Genomic DNA, 22,966 nt, shown 5'->3' with positions numbered 1-22,966 from the left:
GAGACGTTCTCTAGGTACACGTATTAGGAGAGCACGGGAGGTGACAGGGTTCTTCTCTTGATCTAATCAGATTAGAGCAGGCAGGGGTAGAGATGTTTTTTCTAATGGATATAGCCATACTGGTGGCTGACATTTAGGGCCAACTAGAGGTCATCCTCTACCAGCCCAAGCCATGTAAGCCATACTCTCTCTGCCCATATCTTATTCTGCCTGCAGCAATGCCATCCACATTGTGCCTCTAGTTTTTCAAGCAGAGCTCTTCTAGGACTTGGTTTGCCCAGTACTTAGCTCTCCTTCTGTGCTTGGCTCTCATACAGGAGGTGGAGATAGGAATCGGGGTGCAGAAGGGATTGGAGGATTGCTGCTGAAGAATGTCGTGCTTCAGTAAGTTGTGAACATACTGCAGGAAGGAGCAGGTGAAGAGTTAGCTTAACCTCAGGCCCTGATGCCCAGTGGAGCTCCTGAGCTTGGGCTTGCTCGGGGATTGAGCTCAGGGGTTTTCAAGGTAGATAGTCTTTGAGTTTGGGTCTGAAGGCAGCTGTAAGGTTGATCCTACCAGGCAGTGTAGACAGTAGACTCTCATTTTGCATTTATATTGCATTTAACACAGGGGGGGTCCAAGTTCCAGCTAAAACTTCTGCGAAATCCAAAATAACAACTTAATTTTTTACATGCTCATACTTGGTGCTTCTGTTTTGTTTTTTTCTTCCTTTATTCCTGATCATCAGCTCAATAGTGACAGTGGGGCCCAGTGAAGTCTTGCCACTATTTTTATGTTATTTCAGTTCCACGGCATTGTTTAGCTTTAATAAGCCTTTTTTGTTCTGTATCAGCCTTGACTATGTCTACATAATATTCTTTCTCTTCCTCTGTTTCTCATTCTCTGCATTCTGGTATGTATTACCGCATGTGGTATCCTCTCCAGGTACCTTGATGTGTGTCCAAACTAGTGTAGCCATGGATCTTGTATAATAGTGTTATATCTTCCCCTTGGCATTTTCTTATCTCTTGCTGGGGAGGGATTGTTGTTATTAGTAGTATTATTTTCTGTAACCTAAAGACTGAGTGGGCATGTCTACATGTTCAGGTACACCTTAATTACTGTGCATTTAGTTTAGTACTTGCTTAATGAAGTACTAGCTAAATGTGCAGTAACTCTAGTTAGCACTGGCACATGGTTTTTTGTGATGCTTACTGTGCATTAATCTAATAACACTGTGCAGTAGGCTATTAGCACAGTTTTTAACCGCCACGCTGCTGCATGGTGTTATTGGGCTAATGTGCAGTGAGAGTCTCATGTAGATGCCCCCAGTGTTCTCTAGCCAGTGTATTTCTGCAGTCAGTATCTTCTATTTGCTGACTTTTCTCATTGTGCCAATCCATACAATAAGATCAACAGAGCAATTGTCTTGTAAACTACACCCTGATATTTGTTTTAATTGAGCTATATTTAGCCTGTCAGATCTTACTGACTGTTTCTATTTGTGTCCACGCATGCCTGCATGTGTGGGCATACAATATATACAAAAATTTTCTTAGCAATTGTTATGGGAGTTTAACCCTTTTCTGCCTGCTTCATTGAACCTGGTCCTGCAGATGAGAATGAGTGGGCCCGTGAAAATGAAATCAAGGACAGATTTAACAACTCATAGGAAGAGTTAAATGTGGGTAAAAAGATCCCCTTACCTCTCCTTATGGCTTTTATTTCACCACATCTATTCTGCCGTCCTCAGGACGGTCCCTGCATTTATAAGACACCAAGGCAGCCTTTTGGGATGGAGTGAAACTCTAATCTGGCGTGCTGCCGACATGCTGCCGCTGCTGGTTTTGTGAGGAACCTGCTTTGCATTATTTGGGAATGTGTGTTCTCCTCCACATATGGCAGACAGATTGTGCCTGGGGGTAGGATGGAGGAGCAGTCTGTGCTACTCCAGCGTCTGACCCATGTTGCCCCATTTTCCTCTGGTGTAAACAGGTAATCGCATCAGGGTGGTTGTGGGTAGGGGGAGGGAATAACAGAGTCATAGCTGAGGCCCTTCTTCCTTTGATCCCAGATCACTTCCTGGGGGTCCTTAACCTGGGTGCTAGGACATAAGACATCCTAATGGGTTCCTTAAAAAAAAAAAAAAAAAAAAAAAGGGAGGGGGGTACATTTTAGCTGGTACCATTGCTCCCAGAGGTGTCCCACAGATGCTTGATTCCATTGGATGTGGCTGCATTGGTACATTTGTCAGTGCTGCAGTACTGGAAGGGACCGACATGGACACTGCAGTGAGATCTGTGAGCTGGGGGACATGACAGCAAGGAAGGAAAAAGTGGGCGAGTTTTGTTTTTTTTTGTTTTTGCAAACCCCCTCCTATAAGGGGCACTGCCAACTGTCACAGTTTTATTGCAACTCTTCTGGGATATAGGTTTCTTCTTAAAGTCCCAGCACCTGGAGTCCTCTTAGTTTGAAAACATCTCCACTTTTATTTATAACATAAGGAAGTTTTTCTCCACAAATAGGGGATAGAAGTTTGTGAACACATTCCACGTGCCCTTGAAAGGTGCAAAAACCAGAAGGCAGATAAAAAGACCTGTTAATGCATTCTTTTCTTAATGTGTTCCCCGTCCCCCTGATTGACTCCTGGGTTTTGAATGCACAGAGGTATCATAAAGCCCAGACAAGGGGGACTGTTTACTCAATATCCCACCTCACTCACTGTGCTCCATCCCCCCCTCCCAAATTTCTAAGTATGTACTTAGATGGCCCTCATCTGTGTACTACACAGTTATTTAATGTGTGGTATCTCCCCATGCAGTAGACAAGTGTTACCTCCATTTTTACAGGAGGGCACTGAGTTCCATGGTGGATGAGGTGACTTGTCTAATGTTATATAATCTACAGCTGAGTCAGGACCATGAGTCATATTTTACTGACCCCTGTACTATCCTCTATCCCGGGGCACATCCAGCTGTTGGCAGCTCCAGGCCCCTGCAGCTGCAGATGTGCCTTGTGAAGCCATGCTAGGAAGGGCTGCAGCGAGTCCTCTCAGGAAAGGGAGATTGAATAAGGCTGCTTTTTCAGGTGCTGGAAGGGAGGACCTGCCCACCGCCACTGTCCCTGGCTGAGCCTGGCATCCCGTACACCTGCTTGCAGCAGCTGCCAGTAGGAGTGGCTCTAGGGCTTCCCCAACCCTTGGTCAGCTGAGGACAGCTGCAGCAGCAGGTAGATTCTCCCCTTTCTACACCTAGAAGCAAACCAAGCTGGGAGGGGAAGGGAAGGAGTGCCCAGAGCTGGGTGCGGAGTTGAAGCTGGTGAGAGAGAGTCCTGCCAGAAGCTGCTGTGGCACGATCTGCCCGTGGGAATCAGTAGCTATAGCCACCCGTGCACCTCACCTGTCTCCCCTCCTTTTTGAAATCCAAGATCTGCCTATTCCTCTATCCTCTGAGACAAGCAGTTGGGTTTCTGGTTTGGGCTCATCTCCGTCACCAACACCACAAGCTGGGGTTCAGGATGAGTGGGGTTCTGGGCAAGGGTGCTGGGAGACTAGAGTAGGGGCAGGTACATATTAGGTGGTAACAGGAGTTCAGGCATGGCAGTCTAAAGGGAACAGTGCAGGGAGCAGTATTGAGGGCTGTGGCAAAATCCTGACCTGACTGACGTTAGCGGGAGTTTTGACATTGATTTGAATTGGGCCAAAGTTTCATCTGTGGTGTTTGTCCACTGGGGGAAAAGAAGTGGGTAGTGAACAGAAGCAGGGCTCAGGGAAACTAGAGACAGCCTCTGGGCTGGTAAAGAAGGGAGCACATGAATGAGACACATTTAGAGGTCCACAAAGCAACATGGAAAAAGCTAGGGCATAGGGGTGGGGCTGGGTAATGGGATTGGGCTCACAAAGGCTGTGACTTAAAGCTGTGGCCAAGAATGGAGCAAAATTGGGGAATCGCAGAGGGAAGTGGGATGTTGGTTGGTGCCTGCGCGCCTGTGGTGGAAGCAAAGTGTGCTCTCACAGGGAGGATGGGACACAGATGGGGGCTTGATTTGAGGCCCAATGCTAGGGGCTGCAATCTGTTTAGTAGTTGACATGGCGCCGTAAGCAAGTGGGACATGAATGGAGCTTCGGAGACATGGTTTCATGGTTGGGGGGCACTTTTTGATCCATCATTGGTGAATTTTCTTCGCTCCCCTCTCCTCAAGCGTGAACAAACAGTCAGTTGCCTGATGGGCGACCCCACTGGAGCTCATTACAGCAGATGAGAGATTAAGCGAGGGGCCAATTCCTCACTCCTTGGGGAACTATAAACAGCAGAAGGGAAGTTTCCAAGCCCTTTTTCTCGCAGCCCGTCTCAGCACAGCAATGTTAATGTCAGGTTTCTTTCCAGACCGTATTGTTAATATTGTTTGCCTCCAGCAATAACCATAAATCGGTTTTGCTTCCCTTGGGAGCACATTAGAGAGCTAATTCCACACATGAAGATGACCTTGCAAGGTCTCTTATTACCCCATGGCCCCTCCCAATAAGGCATCAGCTCTGAACTGGGGCAAGGGCAGTGGGGCAAGTGGACACTTGGCCAGTTCTTGGAAACTTGCTGCCTTTAAAGCCTCTTCAGCATGAAGCTAGGGGCAGAGGCAGTCCAGATCACAGCTCAACCTTACCTTTTCATATGGCCTCCCTCTCAAAGGCTCCCAGCCCCCTTCCTGTGGGAAGCTGGGGATTAAGGGGAAGCAGGTCAACCTAATGAATTTAATGCAGTTATTTAGTGATGTTTGTTATTTGCAGTGCAAGAAGGAAGGTCGGGACTCAGAGGTGGGATGAAGCCATACATAGGTCTTTCTTGGTCTTTATTAGAGCTCCCACTCAGGAGAGAGAACCAGGGCAGTCAGTGATCAAATCAGCTACATTCAAGAGTCCTGTTGCATCCTTTTATGCAAGAGGATGTAAAGGAAAACCACCCTAATTTTTAGGAGGTGTTATCCAGTGCTGATCCCGGGGCTGGCATTAAATTTGGGCATGGCCAGAGACCTCGGCTTCTATCCAGACATGGATGTTCACTGGAGTTCCCTGAGCATTAAAAATCTGATCTGTCTTTAGATGCTTGCATGGGCACTGACCATCACTCAAATCTGGCCTCAACTGTGGGTTCTCTAAGCCCTTTTGAAAATCTGCCCATGACATTTTTAGGAAATCTAGCCTTCAAATGAGTATGTCGTAAGGCCTAAAAATAAGTAATAAATAATAATCTTTATAGGGCTTAATCCTTTGCTCGTTGAAATCGGTGACAAACAGCCATTTGATGTCAGTGGTAAAGAATGAGATACATTAAGGTAAATGCATCAAAATAAGTAATTGGGTTTGTAACCTATGTTTTTTGCTGATAGATAAATATAACTTGAAAGCAGATGGGGGTGGAAGGGGAAGTAGTTTGGTTTTGCTTTTAAAAAAATTAGAAAGTGAGGTTTTTGACTACACAGGAAGATTCTATGGTAACTGGAAAAATAACGAAATTGTTCTATCCCAAAAGCTGAAAGCTGCGACACCACTGTGGGGGAAGCAGTCTTTGGTGAAATTGTTTATGTCTCTGCTTCTGTTATTGCTTCTTTAAATCAGAGTCCAATGGACACTACAGAGACAGGAAGTCTGTTAAAATACTTGAACCGTGCTCCTTTCATTGAGATTGAATCTTCACCATCCACATCTGAGACTTCTGATAAATCCTCTCTAAAACCAATTAAGATCAGTCTCCTCACTCCTGTTATTTCTAAGATAAAAAGAAGCAAGGCAAAAAAACCCTAAAACCCCTTTCCAGGCTTCATTTCTATTATAAAGAAACAAATGAAAAGCTAATTTAAAGCTGTTAAACTATTTTAAAGCTAGTTTTCAAGCTGTATTTAACTAGTTAATCTCATCATCCTCACTAGGGAAGCTGAGGTATGGATGGGTAAAATGATAGAGCAAGCTAACCGGAAGCTCTGTGACTTAGAATTCACAAGACCAAAACACCCCTTGGTATAAACATATAATCCAAGCAATGCAAACATAGCCCAGCAAGCACATAGACACAAACATCAATGAAACACGCTACTCTGTACAAAGCACCAGTATATTCCCATGTGCATGCAAATCATCACAAGGACAAAATCACATTTCAATGACAGCAAAAGCAATTGCAGACAAAATATATATAAGATGCACTAATGCTGGATGCTGTTTATTCATGACTGAACAATACACAGGGCTAATTACCCACACAGCTGTCGCAAGCTCATTCACAGACCTACAACATAAACCTCTTACATTGACCCTTGTCAGCCGTCCATGCAAACACCACCACCCACCACTGACAGCAATCACAGCAAAAGCCACGGACGAATCAAATATTTCTATTACATGAATATTTATTCGGTGTAAGAACTTCTAATAAATTGGCATTTGTATTACAGAGGGACTCTGGGGACAGTACAACAACAGGTATTAACAAGAGAAACACACTTTCTTTGTACAATAAAAACATTATAAAAAAGGACACAAAAAAAATCTCAAAGAGCACTAACTTTGGCTTATTTTTCCCTTGGGTTTTTTTGTCTCTAGGCAGGAATTTGGTTATGGGATTTTATACCTATGGCAGTGGGATCCTGAGTCCATGACAATGTTGTTCTGGAGATCAGGGAAAAGATTTTGCTCTCAATTCTAGCTGTGTAAAGCCTACACAGAGTTGAATGTGACTTTCAACTTGATCTGAAGTGAGCAAAACCCACTTTGTTCATTGTTAATTCTATTAAAGTTCAGTTTATGCTGGTTTTATTTTGCCAAGGCAAACCAAACCACAGTCAGCCAGTTTGATGCTAATTTAATAACATCCACAGAGGCTTTTTGCCTTTTAAAATGATTTTGAATTAAGCCCAGGAAACATGTGCGTGTAGAACAGGTCTGAACCTGGAGTCATCTCAGTGAAAGCCAAGTTGCAAATTTAGAATAGCTCCATTAGGCCTAATTGGGATTGTTTTGGATTTATGCAAGGCAACTGAGATCAGAATTTAGGTCAAATTCTCCAGCTGGGGGTGGTGTGGGAGAGAGGAGGTGTATGTGTGTGTGGTCTCAGAAATGGTTTGCACTTGAGATGCTTCTTTTCCCATTGTCTTGAAAGACAAAATGAGATTTGCACGAACACTGGATTTTTGGTTCCTAAGAATCTGCAACTGAGGCTCTGTCCCCTCCTTCTCCTGAAACCTCCATTGTATGCTTCTGGACACAGTCCCTTCCCTAGCATCCACCTGGGATATGGCAAGCACTGAATTACAGGTTGCTTTGGAAGAGGCCTGTCCTGTTCAGACTAGTAGTTCTTGCTGCTCACCCCTGCCAAGACTCCCGCCTTGCCACACCCATCAAAGCTATCACTTGATACCAAACCAGTGCTTTCCCTTTCACACAGAAGCCATCTTCTCCCCTCCCTTCCATGTCTCCTTGGAGAAGAGGCTTTCTGAAACCTAGTTTCCAGTGAGGCAACCTTTTCACCTATAAATCTCCAATTCCTCTCCCAAGTTTTTCTGCATTTAGACTTGCCATGCTCACCTTCCCTTGCTTCCTGACAGGCTGCTTAGCTGCCCCTTCCCATCCTGCTCTCATTGCAGCTCATAAGCAGGGATCCTGGTTTTCTCCGATTAAAAAAAATCCCCAACTTTTGGTTAAAAAAAGGTAACCCCAAATCCACATTTTTCCATGATTTAAATGAAACACCACTAATATATAGATATGCACATTGTGGTGTTTCATTTGAATCATGGAAAAATGTGGATTTTGAGTGACTTTTTTCTAACCAAAATTGGTTGGCTTTTTTAAAAACATCAGAGTAAAAACAGTATCTCTGCTCATAAGAGACTGCAAAGAACCCTTCAACTGAGGCGTAAAATGCTCCTCATATGTGGCTCTGAAGAATTTAAAGGGTTAATCATTTTAGCATCTGCGTTTAATTAGAAATGGTTTGTTCTGTTTTCTGCTTTTAGGAATCCTGGTTCAAATATGCAAATACTGCTTTGTGGTGCAGATTGAAGGCAGAATATATACATAATGCTTCAGAGAGAACAAGGGAGAGTTTGAGGGATGTGACTGGGAGCAAGAGTAGAGGAAAGATTCAGTAGTTAACAGGTCTAACTGGAACTGGGAAGATCTGAATTCAATTAGTCTCCTCTTTCAGAAACTGCCTGTCTAACCTGGGACAACTCATCCAGGCTCAGATCTTCAAAGTTAATGCCAGAAATGTACCTGAATGACTCTGATAGTCTATGTCTCATCCTTAACCTGAAGAAAATAGCATATTCCTGTCTTAGAGATGCTGTAGGCCAGATGCATTGAAGAACCAGGAGCTGGTCAAATATTGCAGCAATGGAGACACTTTCAGCATTTACTTTGAAAAGCCCAGCCAAAAATACTAATTCCTGTTTTCATGCAAATTTCCTTGGTGATTAAAAATAAAAGATGGAGACCTCACGTTGCTATCTAGAGCTGGTTGAAAACCTGTGAATCAAGTTTTGTTCAAAGATTTGGATCCCCCTGGAAATGTCAAACAAAGCAATAAAGCAAATGTATATTTCTCTCCAATTTTAATTTAAATGTCTGTTTCTGAGTTGTTTTCATTTTGCTTTGTTTTTTTGGAAATCAAACCTAACATGGCATTCCACAGTGTAACCAATGGACAATTTTGTTCTGAAATTTTCCATTTAAAAAATAGACAAACCCCCAAAATGATATTTCCTTGTGAAAAATTTAATGTGTGATTGAAAAAACCCTATTTCCCAGTGGGGAAAAAAACTGGGGAACACAAAATTTTGATCAGCATTCCAAAACAGAGTTGCGTCTAAATTTTTTTTAAAGAGTTTTCTGTAGGCATCTTGTCTATATTAAAATATACATAAGTTGAAACTATGACAACCAGTCTCCAATATAAGGCAACTCAGAAGGAAAGCTGTTAACTTTGTGATGGGACGGTATTGCAGAGTTCAGAGAAGAATACAACCTCCCAGAATCTGCTGCTCTACAAACATGAGTAATATTGTCAACATTAAAATTAGGAAAAAAAAATTTTTTGCTTGCCTTACAAACAACATTAGAGACTATTAAAGTAAATACTTTCCGTTTCAAATATTTTTGGATTCATTGTTTCTGGTGTCTGATTTTTTTAATTTAATTTTTATTTATTTTATTTTTTTTGCACTGTCTGTAGTTTGAACCTAGACTGGTAAATTTCAATTTTGGAATCTTATGTCTTGGGTGCAGTACTGTTGTCCAGAATATCTTCCTAGTATGGTTTAGGGAGGAGGAAGGAAGCATATTACAGGGGCCAGATTTTCAGAAATGCTGCATTACCACCTCTGGAAATCAGGCACTTTAGGGTGCAGACAGAAGTGTAGCTCCCCACTGTAACTGAGAACACTTTTTGCAGGAAGCATTCTGAGCTACAATGATCCCCCCGACCAGACACAAGTTCCCTGTTGGTCCCAGGGGGGCGGGGAATCTAGCTGCTGGCTGGGAGCCTGCAGTGGGTTTCCCTTAGCAATAGCCCCTCCTGTCTCCCAGCCTGTTTCAGAATGGGAGGAGGGGAAAGGGAGCTCATTCTAGGGGTTCCCCATCCAGTGCTGGAGGGTGGGGTGGGTGTATTGGAGCCCTCCCTGCACCTCAGGGGGCCTCCAATATGCCTGCCCCACCCTCTAGCAGGGGCTGAACAAACCTCAGACTGAATTCCCTCCACTCCCTTTCCCCCTTCCCATTCTGAAAACAGCTCGAGGCTGGGAGGCAGCACAGACAGAAGTTACAGAAGGCACTATGTTTTGAAACGTTTTCATCATTGCATGAGGGGTCAGATTTTCACTTGATCAGCCATTTTTAAGCTATCTGCAGCCGTGCACTTGTGTTTGGTCATGGTTAAAGGCTGCCAGATCAAGTGAAAATTGTCACTTCTGTCTGTACCCTAAAGATAGTGCCCAAACCAGTAATCGGCTCAGAAAACCTTGGATATTGTCTGTACATTTCCAGCACTGATGGGAGAATGTTTTAGTCCAATTTTTTCCTGCTTCCACTGTACGTTTCTTTCTTTTTCTTGGCAGGGCAGGGTTGGGGTGTTAAGTCAGTGAGGACATTTCTACTACATTAATACATTTTCTGAAATTTATGACACAACTGAACAATCAAAAGTTTTAAAAAATGGAGACCTCAAAGTTTGGTTCCAAAACCAATATTTAAGCACCTGGGTAAATCACCTGATTCTCTGAGGGGCTGAGGGAAAAGCATTATCAGGCTATTTCACTGTTTGCCTAAATATGGTCTTGGGAGTAGGACTTCTTGAAAGCACTGAAGTGACTTAGAATTATAATCTCTACAGCAAACTGATGGGATTGAATAGTGATGTCCAGGGAAGCTGTGGAATCTGGAGGTTTTCAGGAAAAGGCTGGATGGGCAGTTATCTGGGAAGGCATTCTATAATACTGCAGGGAATAGACTAGATAATCATTGAGGTCCCTTTCAACCCCATGATTCTGTTCCACAGCTTATGCTCCTTACATAGGCCCAGATCCACACATGGAATTTAGGGCCAAATTCCCATTAAAAGCCAAATAGGCTTTAGGTATTTAAATATCTTTGGGGATCTGGGTGTTCGCCCTGGTTCAAAGTCCCACACTGGAAGCCCAGCTTTCAGCTGGCATTATTTTTTAAACTGCCATGGGTGAAATTTTCAAAAGTTCTTAGGGGAGTTAGGCACTCAACTTCCACCATCTTTTTAAATAAGATCTGGGCTTTTAACATCCTTGGGAACCTTTGCTGATTCCAACTGCTCCCTTGTAAAGGCCTGATGATCTCATCAGGGTCATATGGACTTTCAGCACTGCTGGGGCTTGGTTTTTTTTGTTTTTTGGTTTTTTTTACAAAAAGTGTACATATATCAGATTTCCCTTTGTTGTCTCTCTCATCCATAACAGCCAGAAACAAAGATGTAACAAACAGACACTCCATAAAATAAAATTCAACCTGCAAGGCAGAGATGTGAACAAACCAAACTTTGACGTAACAGTATCTGTCAGAGAGACACCAAGAGGCCCTTCAGTTCATGGGGACCGACTGGTGCCACTTATATTACTATAGAATCTTTGTGGAAGAACAGGTAACAGATAGACCACATGCTAAGGCTGTGTTATGAGCAGAAGCCCTGATAGCAATCCCAAGGCCACCTGCTCTTTAGCACTATAATTCATTTCACACGTAGAAACATTTAGCAGTTAGTAAATTGACACAGTATTATTTACAATTCTTTGTTGTTTCATGTGGGTGGGGAGCATCTTCTTCCTCATTTAATGAGAGGGTTTCTGGCTGAGCTGGGAAGCAAATAGTAGGTCTGTAGTTGCAGGATCATTCAACAGCCTGTCATTCTTCATTTACCATCACTTATGTAGCTCAAATTACACACCTCACAGGTTCTCAGACTTTCCTCTGGAAATTTCTATCGTTTGTAATCTATGGAGGTCACAGGAATTGGCATAGGGGTAGATTTAATCTACAGAGTTCAAGTCCTCTGTGGAATCATGGACTTCACCATGGACCCTACCACTGCAAGACCTGAATTGGCAGTCTTCTGACAGCATTCCCATCCCCTTCAAGATCGACACCATCTGAGGATTCCAAAAATCAGGCCCCTTTATGTGCTAGCAACTCTACATACGTTGAGCATGGACTTGTTGGCTTGAAGCCTGAAGGAAGATGCCAGATTGGAGAAGAACAAGTTCTTCACTAGCACCAGAAATAGACGTTTGGATCTACGGTGATGGGGGTGTTCCAGATTACTCCAATAAATTACATCTGGAGAACAAGTGACACTCGGGGCCAGATTCTTATTTACACTGTATTGCACCTTGTTCACTCAGTCTTCGGTGGGGTTCCTTGAAAGTTACTACTCAGTGTGGATAAGAGGTGCAGGGAGGGGAATCCAAACACTGCCTTCAGTGAAGACCACACTGCTATGAAGTCATCTTGCAGGTCACCAAACCTTTTTGCCAGCTAGTCCTGGTTACTCAAAAGGACCAGACCAACAACGAACGAACACCCAGCCAAGTTTCAGGCTTCTAACCCTTTCAGGATTGAGTTTAAGTTTATGCATTTGGTTAAACACCGGAATAGCTGTAGAATCTTGATCAAGCTTTTAGGTGCAGGTTAGACAAACACTTGTCTGGAACGAGTTGGGTAGGAATGATCCTGCCTTGAGCAGCAGTTGGGCTAAATGACCTTCAAGGTCCGTTCCAGCCCCATTTTCCTATGATTCCAATTTCCACCCCCTCGATTGGTGAAAGAGCCATGTTTCACAGCCGTGTTCACATTCTGTGTCCTTCTCTCTCCAGTCAGTTGGTGACTTATGAATTCTTCCTCATCACAACTTCTTGAGTCATTGTCAGTGGTATTTCCTGAAACTCTTAAGGATGGTCATGATGATGTACCCTGCAGATATCTGGAGTGCTGCAGTTCAAAAACCAGCACATGCAGATCCCAAGATACGTAGAGTGAGGTATGTTCAGTACCATCCTGTATTTATCAGGACAGTTCACTTGAAGTCACTTCCCCCCCTCCTATCTGCCAAGCTAGCAACTCAATGAAAGCAGGAGGTAGATCATCTGCTGAAGCAGTATGAATACCATTTGATGCCACCTGCCCTGGGCTGCATATCAATTTGTCTCTTAGGAGTGCATTTCAAGAGCCAGAAACTGGTAGCTTCCTTCAACAGGTGGGAAATAACAGCTGATTCCTGGATTATTTTGTAGTTTGTAATTTCTTCTTCAAGAAAGGAATTTCTAACTGAGAGTCTGGCCCAATGGGCTTGGAAAAGTAAGAAAGGCTCCCTCTCAACCCTACCACCAGCTTTTACTCAAGCCTATTTCAAAGTCTGGAAAAAGCTCTATCAATTTTTTTCCCTTCTCCCTTCCATTAAAAATGTTGCTGCATCTGCTGCTTCCTGAGGTTGCCCTGGAAGTCCCAAAATAAACAAAGGAATCTATTCTTGGGATATTTCCAATACCAAGAGCATCAGCTAATTCAGAAAAAGACACCTGAGCATCTGAAAACTTTTCTGAACCAGGTCTACGACTCATTCTCGCCAGCTCTGGTACTGGTGATAGGTGTGGTCTAAGGACCTGCATAGAACCAAACAGAAACCATCACTAACACTGTCATTAAGGAGACTAGGAAGAAACCCTGAGTCCAGTAGCACAGGCTGTTATAGACTTGGGCAACACCAAGCTGGCTAGTTCACCTGAACCCCCAAGGGTTAATCTGAGTTGCTGGTGATTCCCAGTGAGTTACCCAATGCATTTGTAGCCTGGTTCATCCAATCAATAAGGCCACCTGGAGGACCTTCTCCCCTCCTCAGGTCTCCATTTAATGGAGCAAATGTGATTATTTTGTAGCCCACAGTGGCTGGTTCACTAGTATCAGGAAGGACACAGTGCAAGGTGTAACAGCTCTGGGATGGCTTCTGGGTCAGTGGCCGTGCAACTGCCCTCTTTCTTGGCAGCACAGTGATTACAGGTACACATGCTGAGTGAAGAATGGTGACCATTCTCTGCCCTCTGGTTTGCAATCTCCCCAGTGCAAACAATTTCCCAACTATTTCATATGTGGAGCATTACCCCTCCAACATAGGTTCTGTCTGGCCATGGGGGATCACCGTCTAAACGAATTGGCTGGCTTTTAAAAACTGGGAACCTGAGCAGGAAACCATGACATTATTCTGTATGGAATGGGATTATTTCCAAATGTGTCAGGCAGCCTGACTGCCAACACCTAAGGCAAACTCTTCTCAACTTAAGAAATACACGTTTCATGTATGCCCTTGTAGTACTGCTCTCCACAAAATAGCCTCCTGCTTCCCCACTGCCCTCTAGACATGCCACAAGGCTCATGATTCACAGTGTAGCTCTGGACTGCTAGAAAGAAAAAGGCCTACTCTTCTATGCCCCTAACTGGCCCCAGGGGAACAGATGTCTGGTTTTAGAAGTGGATCATTTGCTCCCCATGTCCTTCTTTGGGTAGCTCCTTCTAAGTTGCATCCTTTTGCTCCCCCACTCCTCATCTCACTTCCCACGAACAACCTCTTCAACCAGGTGTTAGTTGTAACACCCACCCAGTCCTCTTGGCCTTCAACCAGGTCCATCTTCCTTAACTTGGGAGGTGCAATTCTGGGGAAAACAGAAGTGGGGACAGAAGATGATGGGAAATGAGGAGAAGAGATGCAGAGTCGGTGGGAGAAGGTTGGGATGCAAAAATGAAGGCAAGGGAAAAAGGGCAAGATGACAGGAACAGAAAGCGAGGAGAGATCTGGGAGATAGCAAACAAGAACAGTTGTGGCCACTCGGTATGTTGTTGGGACACACAAGAGGGTGCTGTACATGTACAGAACTTTCTGAATCCACTGCCCCCCTGGGGCCAACACAACTGAAACAGGTATCCGTTCCCATTTCCCCTCAGCTGCTTCCCTCCCGCTTCAGCCTCATACAGTCCATGAGAGGGAAGATGGGGGAGGGGAAGTAGGAAAAAGGGGGAGATCAATACTGAAAATAATAGGTCAGTGCATACAGGATTGTTTGTAAATAGCAGGGTCCCAAAGGAGCCCTGTTTCCTTCACATCTTCTTTCCTGGTGATATCTCTGTAGGGGTCACAGAGGAGCTGATTGGGAGCGCCTCTCCCTCCCTGCCCCGGCTTTCACACCGGTGATGTGGCAGTTGACTCACTGTACAAGCTTTCCACAATGTCCCCCCTCTGGATTTTGCGCAGGGCAGAATAAAGGGCATCCACAGTGGCACTGTCCTTGCTGGCCCAGTCGGCAAGCAGGGCACGGACAGGGCACTCCTCTTGAGTGAAGGAGTCTATGTGATCCTCCTTGTAGCCCAGCTCCCCAGCCAAGTGACGCCAGGTATCCTCTGTGGAGCTGTTCAGGAGCTTCTCCACCTCCTCTTGCTTGTTAGGTGGCAGGCTGGTGTACAGGTTCCCATCTCCCTTCACAGCTGTACATGGAAGGGGAGGAACACAGCCAGGTTATTAGGGGCCTGTGAGTAAAACTGAAGTCAGGGTAGTAAGAGGGACCAGAGATCTGGGCCACAGTACAGTTTGGGCCAGGTCATTCACATCTGCATCTGACTGGGGAGATCTCCTAGTGGTGGATGGTCATGGCCTACACCATCCTGTATATCGACTCCCCAGCCTTTACTCTGCAGTCCCAGCCCTGGGTTCCCCACATACACAGCTCTAGCAATGCCTCTGTCTTGACCACAGCTCCCCAGACCACCCTCCATCCCATTTTAGACCCTTTCTTCACTGCCAATGCTTCTGAGGACCCTTTGTTAGCCCACTTCTGTGCTGTCTCATAGTCCCACTGATGCCTCTCTATTCTGTCCTGCAAATGAAGCTGCTGAAGACTACTTCTCCCCATTCCCACCTCCCAAACCATGGTATGGTGGATACACCTCACCCTGCCCCTGTGTAGTCTGGGTCTGTGGCTGCTGGTCATGAAGGCTTTGACTATCCACGGAAATCCCACTGTCACTGTGAAGCTTCTCTCCTTCTGGAGAAGGTGTCTGATTCACTGGCCGGTTATTGGCAGCCTGTTTGTTCTGTTTGCAGCTGTTCCACCTGGAGAAGAAAGCGGCAAAGAGGAATAAAATAGTGGGTCTAGCCACATGTCCTGAATCTTCCTAGTCTTCTCATCTGACTGCATATAAACCCAAGTCATGGAGCCTGGTTCTCCCTGCCTTGTCCCTGTTGTGATCCGGTAGCATTTTATACCAATTTACTGCTGGCATGAGTGATGACACCAGCAGCAAAGCAGCAGAGTTGGACCCATCATTATTAGCGATCCACATTGATTTGTCTTCTTACTGTCAGATGCACTGCTGTGCTCCATGTTGGATAGTGCCAGGTGCTATGCAGACACACCACAAAGGGTACTCCCTGCAGCCAGGAGGGTTGCTTACACTGCATCAGCACTGGGTCTTGAGAAGATGGGACTGAGCATACACTGCACTCCAGAGCTGGAAGTTCATCTCTGAGGCTGTTCCAGATTTGTCTCCAGCTCCCTCTCTCAGATCTGTAGGAAAAGGAGGGCCCCCAAGTAGATGGTGGGGGTTTAGAGCAGCTTCATGTGAGTGAACTTCCAGCTCTGGAGCACATCAGCACACTTAGGTGGGTGAGGCATGGACAGGGCATGTTCAGACTCACCCTCCTGAAGCTCCACACTTAGCACAGTACAGACAAGTCCTAAGTCTTGGTGAAATAGAAATAATAAGTAACATTTCCATCGAGACCAACAGCATTGTAAGGTGTGTGGGACTACAGAGTCAGGCAGCACAAATCCATTGTGGCCAGGACAGAGGCAGTGTCCTTTATTCAAAGACCTGACACTACAGGGAAATTCTAAAAAAGACTTGCCCCAAATTAATTTTGAAAGAGAAAAAAAAAATCACTATAGCTTTCCAATGGTGTGCAATGCTACAGTTCTTTGGACATCAACACCAACATATACCAGCAAAGAACTGAGGCCCGGATCCTAAGTGGCACCTATGTGCCTAATATCCCTCAATTTCAATGGGAATTGGTGCCTAAATGCCTTTTTTGGATCTAGGCCCAAGTTCTTTTCCTTTAAACATGGAAGTATTCCAGAAAAAGGAGTTGGAATACAGCTCCTATATGCCTGAAAATATTTATCCCCATGAGTGTATGCACACAGGATTGTGTATGTATTGATTTGTACTCATAAATGCACACGATACCATGTGCACACATGGATCATTACACATACACACTGCACACGGTGTACAGCTTTGGTGTATGTTGTCGTTGAAAGGGTGTGGCCATGCCCATATGAATCAATGCACAGATGTAGTCATGCATGTACATAAGTGCACATTTGGTCTGCAGGTGTCCCTCTATTGAGAGCATATCTATAGGACAATACAGGGCCCAAACCTTTGCTGGGGAGTCCCTGGAGTCACACCAGCAGAGAATTTGGCTTTTTCCCTGGAGTTGCAGTGCTTATTCAGGATTATTTCCAGCATGTAGATACCTGGGGAAACCACAACCCTCTGCACAAACACTGAACCAGCCACAACCTGCATGTGAGCCAGGTGCAAATCCTAGTTTAAAGGGGGTGAGCTTGTGCAAGATATTGAAAGTGACAGCATTTCATAATGTGTCACAACTAAAAGCACCTGTGGGGAAAGGAGAATGAGCTGGAGAGAAAGCCAGAAAGGGGCAATATTGCCCTGCATCACACTCCACTGTCACTGATTTTCATTGAAGATCCAGCTCCCACTCCTGCCTTTGCGAGCCTCCTCTAAGGTGCTGTCGTTTCTACCAGAGCAAACTGAGTGTAAAAGCTACTCTCTTGATTTTGCTCATCCTTTGCTCTGCTGTAAATGATTTACCAGGGTCCTGCATTCCATGCACTCAGACTCTCAGAGTAGTGTTCCCCAACCCATGGCTCCTAGGCATCATGTTGCCTGCAAGACCTTCCAATACTGCTCTTGGCTACAGCAAATTTTGCTTTCCAAAGATCCACCTTTCTTCAGGTTGGTAGGGAGAGCACATAATGACACCACTGACAGAATGCTGCTTGCTCATTAGTTCTCCACATGGGCCAGAGCCAGTCAGGAACCATTGGCCTAAGGGAATATGTACTTCCCTGGCTTTTTTGACAACCTCATGCTCCCACCTGCCAGTTTCCCCTTTTGACTTCTCCCATCCCTCTTCATGAACTCTACATCTAATCTATCATCAAATGTTTCAAAGACATCAGGTGCTGGCTGAAAAAGCTTTAAAATGTGTCTATAATTGCTCTGGGTCTCAGCATAACGATGACAACCTTCCCCAGTCCTGGGTATAATTGTCCAGCCCTTGCAGCCTCAAGGCATTGGTTCATACTTACCTTTTGAAAGCAATGTAGGCTACCAGACCCACCACCACAGCCGCCAGGATGGAGCAGTAGACAGGGATGAGGTTATCAGCAGTGCCACGGCTCACAACTGGCTGGGAGCTGCCCATGATGGTGGTGACGGTACCTGCTAGCGTGCTGACGATGCCTTCTGTATCATATGGGTCCTTGGTGAAAGACATAGGGCTCTCAGACCCCATCAGGGTAGGGGTCCGAGGTGACCAACGTGGATGAAGATCTGCCAAGGGAGTAAAAAATAAATAAATAACAGGAGTCATCAATTTACCCCTCCTTTTCTCCTCTAGGACTCAGCAATAGCTGATATTGGAGCAGATAGGTACAGGGAAGAAGGGCATCTTCCAAGTGGTAATGTCCATGCAGGGAAATATGCCTCCAGAGGTGCTGGGCAGTTTGACTTGCTGAGCTCTAGGAAGGGCATTTAAGCTCTGTTCGTACATAAGAAGGAAAAGCCAAACTATAGATGCATCCTTCCAGGATCAATAGCTGTGATAGCCACCCCCCCACCCCATTGTGCTGTGATGTTGGATGTAGTACAGAAAAAGATGAACCACACAACCCCTTCTCTTGATTATCCCTGATGGAGATCAGGCTAGGAGAACCCTTTTGCTCCAAAGTGCAACTCAAACTGCCAAAAGACTGAAGTGGTATCACTGGCAGAAGTAATTTCAAATACAAATCCCATGTTTTAAAATGCCCTACATTTTGGAGATCTAAATGCCTGTTTGCATTTTTAGTTACTGGTGGCCAACTGGAAACATGTTTTACATATCAGAACCACAAGGCACTGCTGAAACCATCTCCCACTACGCGTTATGTAACTAACAGCTATGTAAATCTACCAAGCCTCCTGTTCCTCTCTCTCATTAGCTATGCTCCAAACCCTCCTAGTTTTAGTGGGTTCAAGTTGAATATCCCTTCTGCAGGTAGCAGCCTTTGTACATAAACATGAAATACTGTTCCAGAACAATACAAATCTTTCCCAAATCTATTCTCCACCCTGAAAGTGCAGAGGCTGCCCAGAGTGAGAAGGTGCTGCACTTTTGAGACCCCTGATTTGAAGTTCTTTTTCCCCCCCTCAGTGTCTGTTTGTTTGAGTCTTAAAATAAGGACTATGGGGGCTGGAGTGTTGTTCTCTCAAGGGCATGAAATCTGGATTGGAAGACAGGTCAACCAAATCCAAAAGGGCAAAAGTTTCTGCAATGTAGGAGCTACTGCCAAATACCAAGTCTGGGGTGGAAACAAGGAGTGACCAATGTCTGGAGACCAATCTGGAGTAATAGAGAAGGGTTTCTGGTTGGGAGCATCAAGGAGCAACACATCTGTTGTACTGTTATAGTCCATAAATGTTCCAGACCTCACAGCCAAATGCTGACATAGCCTGGCCCTGCTTTGCTCATGGAATTGGACTAGATCCAAACCTGTTCCCCCTTCCTCCCACTCCTGCATCACAGGGGATATTTGGACATCAGCTCTACCCACTCAAAAGGAAGACCAGGGTTGTTGTGGTGTTGCACTGCACCTAAAGAGCATTTCTTCCTGGAGAGGAAGGATAGTAGCAGGAAACGTGGGCTCAACTCTTACCCATTCCTCAGCGTCTCCTATGTGAATGCCTGGGCAAGTCTTCTCGTGCCACCATTCTCCATCTATGCAGCAGGGATCACCATGCTGCTTCTCCCTGCCGTCCATTTGCCTTGTCTATTTAGACTGCAAGCTTACTACAAGTTTGTGCAACACCAAGCATGAAGGGAACCCCAACATTAGTTAGGGCTCACCATACCACTAGGAATGTGCAAATTACCCAACCGATGGATACCTGTGTCTGCTGCTCTAGGTTATTATAAAACTCCCAGTCACCAGCCTGTGGTATCTAACACCAACATGCAAGTATCACATCTTCTGACACACACACCCGTCTCTCATCAACCACACATCTGCAATGAGATCTATATAAAGAAATACCATCTGTCTCCATCACTTGCATGGAATCAGGACTGGTGCTAGGTCTATCAGTTGCCAACATTTAGTTGCTTGCAAGAGCCTGGATTCACCACCTTCAGGCCAAGAGCAATGGTCATTCAACCAATAACCTATACACTCAGTAAGAGTCTGGTCTCTTGCACTCCCTACAGCCTGCCTGCTCCACCCTGCAGTCCCCTCTTGCCCTGCCAGCTTTTTGGGGCATGCTCTGCCAATTCAGCTCAGAAAAAATGTTTGTCTTCCATTCAATCATCTGTTCCCCAGTGTTCAGCCAGGAGCTGCACCTAGACATGCCCTGTGAAGGAAATGTACCTCATCTTGCATCTGTGAAGTGCTGGAGGGGGGGCTTAACCCTTGGCTTCCAGGACGAAGGAAGAAAGCAGTGTCCGTGGGGGTAAGGAAAGAGAAGGCAAGGCCTGTGCTTTTATAGCACCTGGCTCGAAACAATCCCTGCCGCTAACAGCTTTCCATCTCAAAAGAGGGCAAGCCCAGACACTTCCATTGATGTATTAACTTTCCCTGGTGCCAATTTCCCCACAGCCAGATGACCCGAGGCTTTTCATGCTGCCCTTACCATTTGCTACGAAAGTGTGAAGCACTCCACCTTTCAGCCTTAGCACCCATATTTGGGAGTGTCCCATCACACTGACATGGGTATGAGGAATGCTTCACACTACAGCCTGTGGCTCTAGCCCCGACAGCTGCAATGTTCCAAGCTGGGCTCCTGGGCTCTTGCACCAGTATGTAGCACATCAGACTGATGTATCAGATATACACTGTAGACAGACCCTTGCCTGCTCATATCCTGCTCATATGCCTGCATTCATATCCTAGAATAAAGCTGGCAAGCACACCCCCTCTAGTTCATCAGGTGCACAGCTACCAATATGAATGAAGCCTGTTGAGGCTGTGACCATCACTGATTTGGAGCACTACAGAGTCCCAGTGCCTGGTTCCAGAGTAACAGAGAAAACCTAGCCCCAGTGGTGGTTTCTCAGGGGGCAGTTTTGTGGTGGTGGCTGCTCACAATGCAAAAAGAAAACTGCCCCTGAGCAGCTAACAGCTCTCCCCGCCATGTTGACATGCTTGGGCCAGACTCAAACAGTTTCTCTGTCAAGTCCCACACTGCCTTTTCAGAGCAAAGCTCTGCAAGCCCTTCGTGGCTATTTCCTGCCAAGCTGCAATCCCACCCCTCATGCCCCAGAGCATAAAATCCTGCTAACAAAGCCTGTCCTGTGTGCCTCGACCTATGGCTCCATTTATTCAACCCTTTAAAGGGATCAGCCAGAAAGGGCTGTCCGCTGCTCCCCCACCCTGCAGCACTGAATCACAGATGCCCATGGCACAATGGCCTCTACTCAAGAGCTGTGCTCAGGGCAAGGATTGTAACTGGGTCTGAGCAAGTGAAGAAACTTTTATGTCCTTGCTCCCCCTCCCCAAACTCCTGCCACCAGTGGATTGTGCTGCACATCTGAAATAAAAGACTACCCCTCTTGGGAAATCCCATGGAGTTTGGGCCTCTGGGTGCAGTGTCATCAGACAGGCTGGGAATAGGACACTGATAGCCTGGACAGCCAGGGTGAGGGGGGTCAGCCCTGTAGAACAGAGCTGCTCATACAGTTTCTTGCAGATGCAATGGCCGAATTTGATCCCCTAACAAAGGAAGCCTGGTTTCATACATTGTGCTTCGTTCAATCTAGTACATCTGCCCCACAGGCCACCCCAAGTGCCATCACACAGACCTCCTGGAACACTAGAGGAAATAGGGATCTGGAAAGGAGGCCTCTAGATGTTTGTCACATGCAGTGAACTTGTACAATACAACACCAAGGTCAGGGCTTGTGGTCACATGGCAAAGACAGTCTGCTCTCAAACACTGCTGGGTGGTGAGGTCATGTTAGGATCTGCCATACCTTCATCATGACAGATACTAACAGCACAGCAATGTACAACAGCTCTGAAGGACAGCCTCACCATGCTGTCAGTGTTTGCACAATGCTGCAGCAGCTTGATGTTATGATGTTGAATCTCTAACAGATTGCACTGTGCCTAATAATACCTTCAGGTCCTGCTTGTGCCTTGCAAATTAGGCAAATTAGGCATCCCCTAGTGGAGTGATCCCAGAGAAGCCAGCATAGGGGATGGCCCTACCACCCAAAGCAGTAGTTCCTCATCTTGTCCATACCACAACCCAGGTAAGCCAAGGGGTCTCTGATCCACAAAGAAAGGGAAACATGAGGATGATTTCCTTGAATCTATTTGCAACCTGCAGATTGGGATTAGGGGACTCCCAAGGGCACAAAACAAATCCTGGATAAGAAGTACATCAGGCAGTGGCACATTTCGAGCCCAAAGCACCCTAAAGAGGAACCCTCATCCTGTTCCACTGTTACCAGACACCCCTTCTTCACAAAGCAATTGAATTTTGGTCAGCCATTTCTTTACGGATGTTCATGGGGATGTCTCCAGCAGGACTGTAAGCACTTTGGAGCAGGGCCACTCTTTTTGTTCTTTTGTCTGTATAGCTCCTAGCTCCATGGGGGCCCTGGTGCATGACTGAGACTTTGTTATCAGTACCTATTTGTATGCATAGGAGTAGTGCTTCAATTCACTACCAGAACAGAAACACAGTTAAAATTGGATGTGTTATCTTTGTGAAACAGCTGCCCTGCCCATCTTTTTATCCACCTGAGTGGCAAATGCACAGGGCAGTCAGGAAAGCATTGCTGTTGGTTTCACCAAGATCTTTATTGTCTCAAACCTTGTGAGGCAGCTGCACAGTGTAAAAGATGCTGTATACATGCTGCTGCTAATCATTAGTAGGCCTCATTGCATAGAAAGGGTCGTGTGGCATTGCCAGCAGAGAGCTTTGCGTTGGCCAGAGCTGCAATAGGCAAGAGGCAAACAGGTTGCATGTTGGTTGAGGAATTCAAAGGTTTCCTTGTGCTCTTTGAAGGCTGGGGACATGTGGAATACACAGCAGATCCCCTCCCCCCCCCCCCCCCAACCCCGGCCTCCCCTTTTGCAGCA

At 45.6% G+C, this 22,966-nt stretch overlaps 1 protein-coding gene across 1 annotated transcript in view; it reads right to left on the bottom strand.

Annotated features, from left to right (window-relative positions):
• Positions 1 to 7,779: 7,779 nt before the first annotated feature.
• The window catches only part of NGFR (nerve growth factor receptor), a 36,469-nt gene continuing 21,282 nt past the window's right edge, over positions 7,780 to 22,966 (bottom strand). The window contains exons 4-6 of the mRNA XM_025203782.1: positions 17,933 to 18,176; positions 15,482 to 15,642; positions 7,780 to 15,017 (exon numbers count right to left, since the gene is read on the bottom strand). Coding sequence (XP_025059567.1) covers positions 14,716 to 15,017; positions 15,482 to 15,642; positions 17,933 to 18,176 — 707 coding nt within the window. The 3' untranslated portion in view covers positions 7,780 to 14,715. The remainder of the gene's footprint in view (positions 15,018 to 15,481; positions 15,643 to 17,932; positions 18,177 to 22,966) is intronic.

This window comes from Alligator sinensis, unplaced genomic scaffold, assembly GCF_000455745.1.
Source record: "Alligator sinensis unplaced genomic scaffold, ASM45574v1 scaffold520_1, whole genome shotgun sequence".
Lineage (NCBI taxonomy): Eukaryota > Metazoa > Chordata > Crocodylia > Alligatoridae > Alligator > Alligator sinensis.
Note: the sequence above shows the minus strand (reverse complement) of the source record. Positions and strands in the feature narration are given on the sequence as shown.